Raw genomic sequence first — 15,879 nt, forward strand, 5'->3', positions numbered from 1 at the left:
CGTTAGCACCTATTGCATGTGTATAACTGAGAATAAGCTCGACCGCTGTTCGGATAATAAATGTTCAGTCATGAGGCTGTATAGCTGAGGTTCAGCAGCATTTCGTTCGGATAAACGAGGTTTTACTGTACTTGTAACAGAATCGAGACTATTTGTCCAATGGGTCTGTATTAAAAAATTCCAATGTTTGTCGCAAACGAGGATGATTCCGATCGAGGAGATTATGCAACAGAGAGTTGAGAATCGAAAATGATTATCGGGGAGGCGGGTGACCCGGAGGGTCGTACCGAGAATCAGCACCAACGCAGGAACGAATCATCGAACTAGCATCTCCGGTGTTCGAAAAGTTGGTGTACGCGATCGGTGGAAGCGGAGGTGCTGGAGCGGCGAGGACGCGGTGGTGGTGGCGGCGGCGGCGGCGGCGTTGGTGGTGGCGGTGGCTGCAGCCGATGGACCACCCGAAACGAGGGTGGGGTGGGGGCACCCCTGACCCCGACATTAGCCGGCGGTGAAGGGAGGCAACGTTTATATGCGGCGGCAATCCGCCCCGTAGGCGCATTCGCTCGTACGCTTCGTCCAAAGCGGACTTAGAAGAGTCACCTGTTGTTATCTTCAGTCGTCGCCGTTGTTGTTGTCATAGCCGTCGAAAAACGTCAGACTAACGGATCGAAACACCGGAGGAACACGAACGCCGAAGCTTGGAGTACAGAAGTTACCGGACAGCCGTCAGAAGAGAAACATACGCTCGAAGAAGCTGTTTCCGTGGTCGGTGTTTGCCTAGCAACGTAACGTCGTTTTACACCGGTGATCCTTCGTCGGTGGACTCAGCAGACGGCAGTGCAAAAGCTCCCCTGACAAACAGGACAGCCCGAAACGCGTGCCCCGCGCTCAAGCTCCAAGAGTTTTCGCAAGAAGAACAACACGGCGGATATGATGGCTGTTGCAGCGGCGCAAAAGAACCGCGAAATGTTCGCTATCAAGAAGTCTTACAGCATCGAGGTGAGTACTTTATCGTTCAGTGTCCACGAATGTTACAACAGTTTTTAAATCGTAGGATCGTGCTAAAATAATTTCGTTGCCCGTTCTTGGAATAGTTGGGGGATCACTTAGTCATCCTTTTATAGTTTTACTTCTTTTAACCATTATTAAATAACACTTGTTAGATTCTAATACTTCAGAGATCTTATTAAACCACATTTGTGAAATTCAAGTTACACGAGATAGTCTTCTTTTAAACAGATGACACTCGCTAATTCTTCTAAATTTACTAAAATTATCTCGGGGATATCGTTGAACTTGTTTAGCTATAGTTTCGTAGACAATTGCCTCGAGAGACGCGAGGTGTTAATCCGCGATAGGGAAACGCGAGAAAGCGCGGGAACTTTGCCGCGCGTTCGAATTGCCAGAATTCTCGCACGTGACGTCGCCATTACGAATACTCTTCCCCGCGTGCAATTATTTCGCTTTCCCCGCTTATTATTAATAACGCGTTACACGACAGCTTTCGAACGCAATCCTTCGGCGTCGGTTGCGAACAGAAATCTCCGCAGATTTTAAACTTTTATCGTTATCGAATGCACGCAAGTGAGACATTTGTGTCGTTACACGCAACGAATGCCCGAGTTCCGTTTGTTTTTTAAGTATTGGTTAATATCAGTAGCACGTGGTCGAAAGATGCGTTATTGTTGTCAGTATGTCGCGAGAAGTAGGTTTCGGAGAGCATCCTCGGAACTTTCTTACACGGAAGAATTCCCCGTCTTGCTTGCCTACGTGACTTTCGTGATAAATATCCGGTATATTTCGTAACAGGTGAAAAAAAATTACATCTCGCGCTCACGAGCGCTTCGAGTGAAATTCACGAGTTGGAAATGAAGAAGAGACCCAGTATAGAGAAAGTACACGCGATCGGTTATTATCGTGGTTGCGTAATGTTAAATGACCTTGCCGTTAAATCGTTTCGCATTGTAGTCCACGTGATCATCTTGCGAGACGAAAATTTTCGAGAGCTTCTCGTCGACGTTGAGAAGTTTCAATGAAAAACAACAAAATCCAAGCAATAGAACGCACCGTGACTTCGCGGTGGAAAATCCTGCAACAAGATAGACGCGATCGAGGACAAACGTGCGCGAAAAAATACATTCTAAGGAGAAAGATAGATCGGTTCTGGTTTAAGAGCAATTTCCTACCACCAGAATCGAGCAATTTTTTTCTAAATTTCGAGACTTACGAAGAGTGACTTGGATTTTTCGTAAGTTTTTAACATTTGCTTCGACGTCGAACCTCGAAACTTTCGAGATGAATTCTTATTTTTGAATCGCTCACGGAAGGTCAATAGCTCGACTCTTTTCGCGATTCGTTTCTTAGGCCACGCAATAATGGCTCTCGATCGACGCGTCCTCGAAATAGTAATTGTTTTCTTTCTCATTCACAACGCTTGCGGGAGCTCCGCCTTCGTAACAGGTTCCTTCGCGGCATTAGAATCGCAAGGACGTGTCCCTGTGTTTTTTCACGCGTAACCGGCGTTTTAAAAATCGCACGGTAAAACGATTTAATTGGCATCCCCGCAAGGACCGTCGGGGAACTTTTTCATTCATGCAATCTCTGATGCGACGCGCATGGCGACTTGACATTTATTAAAAGATTACGACAATGTTACGAGCTAAAAAAGAAGATAAAGCTTCGAGATATTTTTTGAAAACGAGCAGCATGTTGAATTTTTATTCTCGAAACTGTCGCACTGATTATTGTGACAATAATAACAATCATGATGATCGCATTTAAATTTTAGTACAATGTTGACAACATGTAACTGCTTTTAAGACAAATAGAAATTTATTTACAATATTATTAATTATTTATATTCGTTATAATTAAATTTAATTATGTCATCTTTATATCGTTAAATTTTTATTGAATAATTTTCTTCACCAATATGATGATACAAATTCGATTGGAAAAATTACTTATATAAATTCTTATTTTTTATATGAAGCGACGCGACTAACACTTTTTGTTCAACAATGTTTCACTGTACAACGAGTCACCGTAATAAAGTCTATTCTTTTCACTTTCCCCATATATTAGTGCACAAATGAGAGCTTCTCTGTTTAACACCTTCTTGCAACGGATGACGTTGATCGACTGTCAGTCGCTAGTATGCGCAACACATACGAGTATGCCTCCTACTCGACGAGAACAAAACATCAATAGTGATCGACCCGAGATGGTCAACATTCTTGTCTAAATAAAAATATCGAATAACTGATAAAAGATAAATTTATTTGATATTCGTTAAATAAAACTTAGACGTGCCGTAATAACCATAATCTTTTTACTAATGCTGGTGAACACAAGTATTTAATCTGGTCAGAAATTTCCTTTAAACAGCCTTATATATTCTATGATTAAATTAGCAGAGGCAATTACCTTGCAATACTTTTCAATACATGTCGAGTATTATTTAGCAGAATTAAACTAAAAAAAGTTATTATAACGAATTTGTACGCTATAAGTGTGTCAATTAATATATTTATGAAAATATTATTTTGTTTAAATAATTATTTCCTTAGAACAAAATAGGAAGGTATTGCAAAGTATCTCTGTTCATTCCTTTATTAGAGAATACAGAGGAACTCTTCAAGATTTATTTCAAAAACTTTAAAACATTTTTGCAAATAAAAAATGCACATTAGAAAAATCGAAATATAAAATAGGTAACCATCGTTGCTCATTTACACAGCTTCATTGAAATACACTGAACAATACAATTCTTCTTAATAGTTATAAATTGATTTTACATCGTATTCAAAATTCATCACGATCACGATACTTTCTTTCCTTATAGATCGAAATGTAGAAATTCAACAAATCGATAAGAACAATTTTGAACGAATGTAAAATAAACATAATATAAGTTTCTTTCCATAAATATCATGCATAGAAATTTTTCTTTTTTTAAAAAATTAAAAAATCGCATGCCTTACGGAGCAAAGTACGTCGGTGAGCGTTCAGCTTATGTCGCGACGACGGATACTCGCGATTAGTTCCTCGTTCGCGAATAGAAAGGAGCTAGGCGAAGCGCGCACGACTTTCCGGGAACGAAAAACCCGAATCTTCGCTCGACGACGTGGAATTTCTCAGTTACGCGTTTCACTGGCGAGAAGCAAAAAGATGCGTGCCCGTCGCGTTCCTGGCTGTTAATCCGTTACTTTCTCCGCATGTCACGAATTCTATGGGCCCGATGCTTATGGGCCCAAAGTATACTGACGCGCAGTAATTGGGTAAAGTTCGGCCTCGCGGCCAGCTGATGAAATTTTGAAAACTCTTGAATCACGCGGCTTCACGAAAACTCCACGGTTTACGTAAAAAGTTATGCGCCAACGTCTTAGCTGGAAACATTGCTCGCGCAAGACTTGGCACGTCTCTGGCTTCGTATAAGGCAAAGATTCTACCTAGGTATAGTTGTCCATGTACCACTAAAGTGACAATTTGCAATGTAAAGCTTGAAAATAACGTTCTCAGCAGCGATCAACTTAAAACAAATATAACCTAATCGTATCCTTAATCGTGCTTGCTTAACTCGTTTTCTTGTTTCAAAAGTATCAATGTACTGATACGATGTGAATTAGCATTAATGTTCAGAATTTTGTATAAAAAGCTATCGGACAAGACGGATTTATATCGTATCGTGAACATCGCTCGGGGTTATTCTTTTTGTTTTAGCTTCTTGTTGTAGATACACGGTGTCTGGAATGTTATTGAAAAATCGTGATTCAGGCACGGCCAATGACACGCCTCTGTTTGTTCACGATGAAACGTTCGTAGATCCGCTCGTGTATTTTCTGTGCAACCACAATGGTAAACGACGGCTAACTCTGAGTCACTCGAACGGAACTCGCGCGCGCGCGCCGGATCTAGATACTGGATCGGATCCAGAATCCGTTACTAGCGTACTCGTTCGATCCTTATCGAGTGTGTTCGCGCAAGAGTAACGAGGGATGAAAAAATACCCGACCTTGATCTCGTTCGCTACTTCTACCCTTCTTATGGTAAAAATGATATGAATAAATATTGCAATTGTTGCTCGATGTAAATTAATTAATAAGGGAAAAACTTCACTCTGGTCTTCTTCAACAATGTGACATCGCATAACAAAAGCGCATAAAAAGTATGTTTATATCTAATGAATGAGTATGATAAAACAAATATAGATATGGATGATAATATTATGTCGATATAAAAAAATTAATTTTAAAAAGTAACATTTTTTTATTCTGTGAGGGAAAATACGAATGAAATAAACACAATGTTACTGATAGATAGGGCTAAAACTATTCGAACGTTTCTAACCTTTTAAGTATATAAACTAATGTGTTTTCTACTTACATCGTGCACAAATTTACTCAGGTAGTTTAATATTCAAACATTTCATAGCATTCGATTCCTACGAATAAACTTCGAATATCGCTGATTTATATACTACTTTACTTTTACAAGAAGAAAATGCTTACAGTCGAAAAATAAAAATACGTTTCTCTTTTATTAAAATATTTTCTATAGAGTATCGTTAATAAAATATCTGAAGTAAACATTGAATATTCGAAAAGAGAAAAATGAAATAAGTAGTCTCAGCCCCAACAGGGACCCGATGATATGTGCCTGGAAAACTGTTCAAGATTAGGTAAACAATTTCTGCGTGTGGAACGCTGAGGATACCCTGTCGCGTTTAATCTGCTCGACGGACGTGATAACTCGGTCAATTAAAGAATGTGCATAAGTTAATATCTTAGCAACACATAGATTCGTTAAAAAAACGCGTAATTAGTTCTAAACACCATCGACGGGAGGTAGTTACGTTAGTAGAGTAGTCATATCGCGTTGCAAAATCAAACGACCTCGGCTCCCGCATGATAATTATGAATATGTTATAAATATGAGAACGAAGTGATTGTAATTCTAATGGCCGAGAGGCGCGGAGAGGCCCTGAACACTGTTCCGAACCCCGTTATTCGCCTTTGGAGGCTCGCCACACGCACGACAACGCCTCTAACCGCTTATAGACGACTTCGACGGTCAATCGTGTGAACACACGATGCATTACGTATACATCGACTATGTTAATTATTCTATTTAAATATCGTGTTTTGCCCGAACCGCCGCATCGATTCTTATCTGACTGAGAGGAAAATTATATTAATGCACCAGATGCATTATGTATGTACATTGGTCGCATAACAATCTGTAGCAGTCGCCGTCCTACAACTCCTTTTTTTTTTCTTGCCTCCGATTATTCCCCCTCCCCCCCCCCCTTCCCACCTTAATAACATTTACCAATAAAGATTTTAATCGAACATCGATGCGTTCCCTTCTAAGCGAATACTCGATTCTCTAATTCAAGGGGAATTTCTAACGTTGATTCGCGCACGTTGCGCTATCTAATCGACCTTGCGATTCTGAACTTGTGTCGCGAATGTCGAATAACTCGTTTCGTTACCCAACCGGCGGCCGCGGTATCCCCTGTGTTTGTAGGTGATTGGTCGCGGAGCACGCATACATGATATAAGTAATAACGTTAAATGACTATGATTTTAATGGCGAAATAATTATCGGCCTTGAGTACATTTGTCACGGATCGTTACGTCGTTTTATCGATAAAAAATCTCAGCGAATATCTCGATCAAGCGCGTAGTTTGCGCATGATTCGCCCGTGACGCTGAATAAGTTTCTTGAGCAACATTAATAAGGCTATCGATGAATCTACTAGTAGATCCGAGATGAAACATTCTAAGTTTTAATATTTGCTCTTCACGATCAACACCAAAGAGATTTAATTAATTTTTGTTTACTTATTCTGTAATTCATCGTTCAACTCTAATCCTTGATTTCTTGACTCATCAGGCGTCATAATTTCCAAATTTCAAAAGTCGACTTCCTTGTTCGACAACATTGAATCTTTTTTTATCGTGTATAACAAAGTCCATTATCGAAACTAGCAGTATTTGACCAAACGCAGCTGTATAATTACGTGACTAAGGATAATTAACCAGGTGACAAGTCGAAGATAAATCTTATCTCTAAAGGATCAAACCGCCGGGCAAAGTCGAGCATTCTTTCACCGTGTCAATTTATAAATCGACATCAGTTTCAATCTTTCTATGGGATAATCGGTCCGTGATGCAATCATCCGTGCAAAGTCATCGGTCATATATCCGTTCCATTGGCGGAGTACTTGGCCCACTTTGGCGGTACGCGTTGTTAAGGGATTACTACACGTTTTCTCTAAACCGTGTCAACCACTTGGAAAATGTAACTGGGTCCCACATTGTGTGCTATTCATGAAAAAGCGGTCGTTAAGAATTTGAATGACAGCCGATACATCTCCTCTTGCGTTGAGCTGTTGCGCTGCGAGATTTCTAATGAGCTTCCCGCGATCGAGTAGTTTCTGTTCCGATTTAGATGTTTTATCGTGTACTATATTCTATAGTCTCGCGCCTGCTAAGGAGTCCCCAATATAATAAAAAAATTCTTTCCTGTATAATAAACAATATTTTTTATATAAAGAGCAATATAAAGAAAACTTATATATCAGATACTGCATAATTCTAATCATATCGGGATTTAACGTAGAGTCACGTACCAAGTTTGACTAACTGTGTTTGTAAGTAAATTACATACTAATAACGTTTTATGTTAAGTTATTAAATACATAAAATGTCATTATTGAATAAATCTATTTACAGACTCCAAAGTTACTTGAGCTGAAAACATCGATCGTTTGAACACTGTCCAATTCGTTTGAACTAGAGTTTAATTAGCGTTCAAACGAAAAAAAAAACATAAATATCATTATTACATAAATCTATTTACGGACTCTAAAGTTACTCGAGCTTAGTATGCGTTTCAAAGTTACATTCCATTTGAACAGTCTTAGTTTGATCTAGTTTGAACTAGTGTTCAAACGAGAATAAACATAAATATAAGAGTGAGGCATAGGCTAAATAGCTCAGATAACTCGCCCTATGTAATGGTTTGCTGTCATTTGCCCATGTTCGTTCAAAAAGCGCATGTCAGAAACTTGCATTACACACTGGACTCACTGATGCACAATTTTCTTTGTCAATTGGGGATGCTTTGTGCTGCTTCTGACAGAAGTCTCCAATTTCCGATCCTTCAACGGCAACCGGAAGCGTGCGACGAAAATTCATTTCCGTGCGTTCGGTTCGTTATAAAAGTTCTACCGGATGCTTTTTGGTAGCCAGTCTCGGATAGTTAGGTCAAAATTGGCTCGTCGCAAAGATCGACTTTGGTATATTGTGTAGTTTCACAATTTAGGATAGATCTCTATGATGGTAAAACAATAGATTCGAGTTCTTTTTGATAGCATTTCATATGTTATTATAAATATTTTATTATCATGGAATATAAAATGTCAAATTAGCTTTCACATGTTTTAAACATTCAATTGTTCAATTGTTTTAATGTATTTTAATTACAAAACTATTCGAACGTTCTCACCCATGTTTGAAAAGTTTGATTCATAGTAGATTGTTAAAGTATTGCACGTAACTAACGAATCTGCGTTTTACATCCCCACTACTGACTCCACCATAGGTAGACCATACCCTTTAAAGACCTGTTCTAAGTTTCTGAACTATACATAGCGAGTCTTCGTTAATTTAGAGAATAAGGTTGACGATTCAGCGAAATATTGAAATACTGGTTTGTCTGTTTAGAATGGGTATCCATCAAGACGACGATCTCTCGTGGATGACGCTCGTTTTGAAACGTTGGTTGTGAAACAAACAAAGCAAAGCGTTTTGGAGGAAGCTCGGCAACGAGCGAATGGTAAGTAACAATTTATTATTTTCGATGTGATTGTTTTATTGATATTTTCAATCGACGTTAGCGTTCGATGTTTCTTTGCATTGCATGTACTTTAATACGTCAAAATGTCGCTTCTAGATATAGTTAGTTTTTCTTGTAAATCCAATCAGAAATGTTAATATCGCTGTATATGTATTATTGATGTTGCATGATAATTGTTTTTTTATTAGACTCACAAGCCGATCAGACACTTTGCTCTCAGGATCATTTGAAACACGAAACAGAACTAGTTTCGTCCAGTGACGATGAACAATTGGAAACATTGGCTTGTGCTGCCAAGGATGGAGGTTTGTACTTGCTTCGAAAATTTTTTTACGCTGATATTTTTATCAACGAAGACATCGATACATGAAGAAGTTACGCTTATTAAAACAAATACTCAAGCACATAATACAAATTTAAATTATTGATTCCTGTAAACAAATTGTTACAAGATAAAATTGGTCCCCTTCCAAGAACAACATAAGGAAATATATATTCATATCACATAATTGTGTTAGATTGACTTTCTACATTGTTTTTAAAATGGACCAAAAAATAATAGTTAACATAAAATACTAATATTGATACTTGGAGTAACTTTTAAATTCAAAATTTCCGTTAATGTATCGCGTCTTCTTGTCCAGAAATCAGTAGTGCAATAGAGTTTTGGTTGTTGTATTTGGCATGAGCACGCAATTTGTCTTTGACTTGCAGAAGCGAAAGCAGAAATTTCATCGGACAGTGATGGCAAAGCAGATGATGATTACGATAATGGTAAGTGTGATCGCTCTCTTTCGATATAAGTGAGAAATCAGGTTAAATCGTAATTTTTGCGACGAGAACGAGGGTGACGGAAATCCTCGATGATGCAGGCCATCGGTAGGGTTTATGGAATGGAGATGGAGTAAATGGAGAGTGAAACAACCCCTATTGTAGAGGCTATATGTCTGACCAAGTGCTTTTCTGACAATTGGCTGAATTACGCGAAAGATCTTTTTCCTTTTCCCAATGATCTTTTCTTTTCTCGCCCTTTCAACGCTTTTCTCAATCTACTTTGCGCATTCGGAATCGTATTAACTGGAGACCCCTTTTCCCAGTTCTCGGACGTCTTCGTACGTTCGCGATAAATATATAACACGGTTATTCCTTTTTTGCCTTGTTCGTCTTTGCTCCCGGAGCTGGCACGTCCGTGGGCGACAATAAAAGGTATTTCACTCTTTCTCTGCCACCTCGGTTGCGTTGCAGTCCATACGAAGGTGCCTGAGAATAGACATTTCGCGGAAATGGACTTTGAATTGCTCGATTATTAACGTCCACTGAAATCACTTAGCACTTCGAAATGTCGTCTGAGAACGTGGAAAGAATACTTAAGAAGTTCACGACGTACTTTCTTTGGTCTTATTTTCTGGACAATCAGGGTACGTTAAGTGCATTAATAGTTAAAAATGAAATAGAATGAAAGCAAAATCTTCTTTTCCACTTTGATTACTTCGTAACAGTAATAAACAGCCAATTGAAATTAGTTGGTATTTAGAATAGTAACAAATACAGTAGGAGATAAATATAAAAAATATGTCAGACACGCATAATAAAAATGTCATAGTAGAACAAAGTGTTGTATTTATTAGATAGGAGTCTGTTTTCCTTTTACTTCAATTATTATGACATACTACATAACATATTTATTTATAAAAACGTTGTCTGGTTTTCTAAAGAATGTCTATGTTTATCTGAGACATAGGAAGTGTCATCCAAATAATTTATTGCATTCGTTATTTCTCGTAATACCAACCATTTTAACTAGATGTATATTTCTAGAGAGAAACCTTGGATACTACTGGACATTATCTTCAGCCTATAAATTAAAACCGCGTTATAAATGAAAGAAAAAGTTCACTTTCCCCAGCAATATAATACACCTGACTAGTTTAATTATTCGATAATTACGAAGAATAACAAATTCTACTAATAGTTTAATTTTTTTCAGACTCTGGATTAACCGAGGAGGAAGTGGTGCTAGCAAAGACCATAGCTGAGAGCCCCGAAAGCGAGCACACGGTGCAAAAGGCAGCGCTGGTTCTGCGCCTACGCGAAGGAATCGGTTCCCTGGCGAGGATCCTGAAGACGATCGAGAACTTCAAGGGCACGGTGACCCACGTAGAGTCCCGACCCTCTAAGAAAGAGGGCCTCCAGTTCGACGTCCTCGTTAAGGTCGACATGACCAAACATAGTTTGCTGCAATTGATCAGAAATCTGCGTCAAAGCGCCGCGTTGGACGGAGTGACTTTGCTCGCGGACAATTCTGTCAGCATTAAGGATCCTTGGTTCCCCCGTCACGCTTCTGAACTTGACAACTGCAACCATTTGATGACCAAGTACGAGCCGGATCTGGACATGAATCATCCCGGTTTCGCCGACAAAGAATACCGCGCGCGCAGGAAGGTGATCGCCGAAATCGCGTTCGCCTACAAGTACGGAGACCCGATTCCCAGCATTCCCTACACCGAAACGGAGAACGAGACCTGGTCCCGCGTGTTCAAGACCGTCGAGGACCTAGTCCCCAAGCACGCCTGCGTCGAGTATCAGCGAGTATTCAAGAAACTGCAAGAGGAGAAGATTTTCGAAGTCCATCGCATACCGCAGTTGCAAGAAGTCAGCGATTTCTTGAAGAAGAACACCGGATTCACTCTGCGACCCGCAGCTGGACTGCTCACTGCCAGAGACTTCTTGTCGAGTCTCGCTTTCAGAGTGTTCCAGAGTACCCAATATGTTCGTCATATCAACAGTCCGTACCACACGCCGGAACCGTAAGTATTTTAATTTCTACTGTTTAAACGCATTAGGGAAGGGTTCTGTAACCTCTCAACTATTTTCAGTTTTTTATTTTTTTAATTTTTATAGAAGCAACCCGTATTTATATGTATATAGGGGTCAAAATCAAAATTTGATTCCAAGATAAAAATTAAACAATTGTAAACGACAAAATGTTTCGATGTTTCTGGTTGTAGTATCACTGGTTTTAATATGAAATAGAATAAACGAAAAACTAGGTACTATATGCAGAATTCAGTGTATTTGTCCGAATCTGTCTTGTAATTGGTGTCCGAAGGATTCGTAGCAAGCGACACAGGACAATCGATATTGCGTTATGACGAGAGCAGACTCTCGTTACACAGAGTACGATGATAATAGGGTTACTCTGCCCCTCTAAGCTCGTAATGGAGCTCTAATTGGCTTTTAACGACACGATGGCGTTGATAATTCAGTTTCACAGTTGCGAACTCATTCCTCCACGGAAGTGGCTTCCGTGTCCGACAGATTTTGAGAACGATAAAAAGCATCTTGCACGAAAAATTAATCGATACGGTTCAAACTAAACGATCATCGTAACAAGGAAAATCTTTTAATTTTGTTATGTATCGTATTAACTGAATGTACTGTTCCTTCTTTATGCATTGGAAACCAACGTTCCTTATTCTTATTCTTCTCATATTTTTGAAGCTTCTTTACGAGGTAGCATTTCCGAAAAAACAATGAAACTATATTACTGTGATTAGCATAGAAATGAAAGTTGTTCATTTATTCTGGTTTCACATGAACATTCGACCTTGCCTTTTGCCTTTTTCTCGTGAACTTGAATAAATGACCACTTTACAGTGCAAAGTCATGAGTTTAATTTAATTCCTTGTTTCTCTTGGTTACAGAGATTGCATCCACGAATTGTTAGGACATATGCCGTTGTTGGCCGATCCAAGCTTCGCTCAATTCTCTCAAGAGATCGGGTTGGCTTCGCTGGGTGCTTCGGATGAGGAAATCGAGAAGTTGTCAACCATCTACTGGTTCACAGTCGAATTCGGTCTGTGCAAGGAAGGTCAAGAGGTGAAAGCTTACGGCGCTGGACTTTTATCAGCTTATGGAGAACTGCTCCATTCGTTGAGTGACAAATGCGAGCACCGACCGTTTGAGCCGACGACCACAGCTGTTCAGAAGTATCAAGATCAAGAATACCAGCCGATATATTACGTCGCGGAGAGCTTCGAGGACGCCAAAGAGAAGTTCCGTCGCTGGGTAAGTACAGTTCGATACTGGAGACTTTAACGCCAGATGTACCGCGCACTACCGCCGCTACTGTTTCTACGCCAATCGTCACGGGAACTTTTAAGAGGGAAACTATAAACTATTTAATTTGTACATATTAATACGGTTCATTTAGTAAACAATTGTTAAAGAAATTCACTAAAATATTAATACGATAACTGTGAGAAAATGGAAATAAAAAAATGAAATTTATTTTTTGTTCGCGAAAAATATAAATGAATTTGCACAATTTGCAAACCCTAAAAATTGGGTAACATTTGAGTTCCTATTAAGAGACAACTATTGGACACAGCAATTTCAAACTTTGAATATACATTTATTTAGATTTTTCTAAGTTATACGAAGTTTCTCGATTATATATAAATAATTATATCAAAATATCGATGATCTAGCTTTTGTCCTGATAACAGGAATAAATGTCAAAAAGATTATTATCGTGCACGAATGTGGCTATTTTCTGTACCATACTAAGTAAAAATGTTTGTAAATTCAAAAAATGATAGCACCTAAAATCCAAAAATTCGTTCTTATTAAATTTTCTAACCCTTGCAAACAATGAAGATATCGCGTTAATTTTGGTTCGAACAATTTAACTATATAAACCAGTTTTAGAAAGAATTTATTATGACTGAAAATTGAAGTTTTAAACGTAACTTTGTTAGATATCGATTTATTAAGTTCGATAACTTGGACGACTGTCGTTAACACCGGTTTACGTCACTCTGTAAATTACTTTTATTACATGTTCCCTCGGAAAAGATCATCAAGGACGATCTTAACGATCGACGCTGATTTTTTCATTTCTCCTTTCAGGTGTCTACCATGAGTCGACCTTTCGAGGTGAGGTACGACCCGCACACGCAACGGGTCGAAATGCTTGACACCGTCGACAGGCTGGAGAATCTCGTGTCTCAGCTGAACACCGAAATGACCCATCTTACGAACGCCATCAGCAAAATTAAGAAGTCCTTCGCGTAAGAACGAGGAGGATCCATCTCCGTGACACGATACGGTTATTCCTTTCGCGAAGCATCTCGCTCGGTTCTCGACGTTTTCTCGGTACACTCGAATCGAGACTTTTCAATTGGTTCTACGTTCGCGCGTTCCCGCCATTAATGATAATTTATAAACGGAGAAGAAGAACAAGCTCGAAATATCGGCAGGACTGTCGCACGAAAAGACGAGTCACAAATATTTATCCGAAAATACGTCGAGGTTTACGTAGGCCCGGTGATTGCGCGTCACTTCATCTTTATCATTCCTCGTTTGCATCGAATCGTTCTCACTGTGTGTATAAAGTCGTCCATTCGTGTAGTCGCGCGCATGCGCGAGCTAAGCAAAATGTCCGTTCGAAACGGACTCGGAGCGTATGCGTGCGCGGACCAAATCGATCGCTCGTATTTCGCATGATGCGAGCACGTAATAAGTTAATTCTGCTCCTCGTTTTATTTATTGAATTTGCGTTCTCGAACGTCCGCCCACGCACGATATTTACTTTTTAAACAAATAAAAATCGATCATCGGAGATTCTCTGCGCGTTCAAGGTATTATATCGCGCTCAACAATTGCGTCAGGGTTATCTTCTTGCATTGGAAACCAATCGTGTAACCTGCGCCGCTTTGAACGAAAACGCACCGCGCATGTACGCGTATTTTTCTTACGTTGTACGTATCGTATTGTATTTTCATTCTATTGCACTACATATTGTTATCATTAGTTTAGCTGTAGAGTAGTTTTGTGATTGCGTACCAATTTGCTGCACGTAGGCAAACGATGACACTCCACCGCGATAGAACGTTACCCGTGTGTCGTGTTCACTTAGATCAGCTGTATAGTGAGACGGCTAGTATTACAAGGCAATGTATGTAGATTATTCTCGATAAGTATTGTATTAACGAAACCCGTGTTCTTTGGGAAACACGCTCGTCTCTGACGATTGAAGGAATTTAATTATTTTACAGAATTTCTTTACACTTTCTAGTTTCAATCTCGCGTACGATAACAGAAGTAGAGACAAGAGGCTCGCGTAGTTTCCCGAAAGATTTGTTAGTATTCACGAAAAGCTTCGATAAGGAAGTGACAAAGTGTTGCATTAGAGACGCACTGTCTACACTGGCGTATAGCGAGAGTCCTTGCTTATGCACCCTGCACTCTTCCCGTAGCTAACTCGTACCAAATACATTCCTGCGTTCACGTTAATGCACGCGCCATTTTTCGCGCTTATTTGTAGAAACAGTCGGCGCGTACCCTAGATTTCCTTTGTATTATATTGTAAAGTATTCAAAGCATAATAAAAATCCAAGATATGAATCTTACAAGTTGCATTCGTTTACACTTCCCGTTCAAACATTATTTTATATAAAGAGACACAGCATATTTGAAATACTTGTTTAAAGTGAATAAAAAATTAACTGAAGAGATGTGAACCATCGAAATATTTGAAGTAAAATATTTCCTAAAATAATAGTTTTGCGGTATAAATAGTTTTGGTAGGCGATATACGATATCTTTTTTTTTAATATAACCGACAGTTTAAAAAATAGTTCAGTTTTAAATGACTCACGCGATATGACAATATAGGAAATCATATTGTTGAATAATATTATGTATGAATTTGTATTATCAGTCACGAGTGGATAAGTAGATACTTCGTATAAATAGATATGTAATTATATAATACTTATACTTGCATCGTAATATATTTTATTACGATTTCGTTTGTTACCAAATTTGTAATATCTGGTAAAAAATGATGAACAAGAATGATGAACTTCTCCGTTGAAAGTTACGAGAGTCCCAAAATCTCAACCGGTTCTCTCACCATCAGGTTCGACATTAGTTAAGTGCCCAACGAGCCTTCGTCCCAACTCTACAGATTAGGCATAGTGGGGGGGGGGGGGGGGGACAGTTCTACGC

General features: G+C 39.1%; 1 protein-coding gene across 2 annotated transcripts; it reads left to right on the forward strand.

Annotated features, from left to right (window-relative positions):
- The first annotated feature begins 546 nt into the window (after positions 1–546).
- Positions 547–15,281, forward strand: Ple (tyrosine hydroxylase ple). 2 transcript variants are annotated; one of them, XM_076776852.1, is made up of 7 exons: positions 547–999; positions 8,733–8,844; positions 9,054–9,170; positions 9,580–9,639; positions 10,853–11,672; positions 12,570–12,933; positions 13,777–15,281. In XM_076776852.1, the coding sequence occupies exons 1-7, from the start codon at positions 931–933 to the stop codon at positions 13,939–13,941; spliced, it is 1,707 nt and encodes a 568-aa protein (XP_076632967.1). In that variant the 5' UTR covers positions 547–930; the 3' UTR covers positions 13,942–15,281. The 2 variants fall into 2 exon arrangements, with proteins under 2 accessions (XP_076632967.1, XP_076632968.1); XM_076776853.1 differs by lacking the exons at positions 9,054–9,170; positions 9,580–9,639.
- The last annotated feature ends 598 nt before the right edge of the window (positions 15,282–15,879 follow it).

This window comes from Colletes latitarsis, chromosome 11 (assembly GCF_051014445.1).
Source record: "Colletes latitarsis isolate SP2378_abdomen chromosome 11, iyColLati1, whole genome shotgun sequence".
Classification (NCBI taxonomy): Eukaryota; Metazoa; Arthropoda; class Insecta; order Hymenoptera; family Colletidae; genus Colletes; species Colletes latitarsis.

Coding starts and splice junctions, on each gene's coding strand:
- Ple (XM_076776852.1), top strand. CDS start 931: ATGATGGCTGTTGCAGCGGCGCAAAAGAACCGCGAAATGTTCGCTATC. Junction 9,640..10,852: donor AGATGATGATTACGATAATG/GTAAGTGTGATC, acceptor AATTTTTTTCAG/ACTCTGGATTAACCGAGGAG. Junction 12,934..13,776: donor AAGAGAAGTTCCGTCGCTGG/GTAAGTACAGTT, acceptor TTCTCCTTTCAG/GTGTCTACCATGAGTCGACC.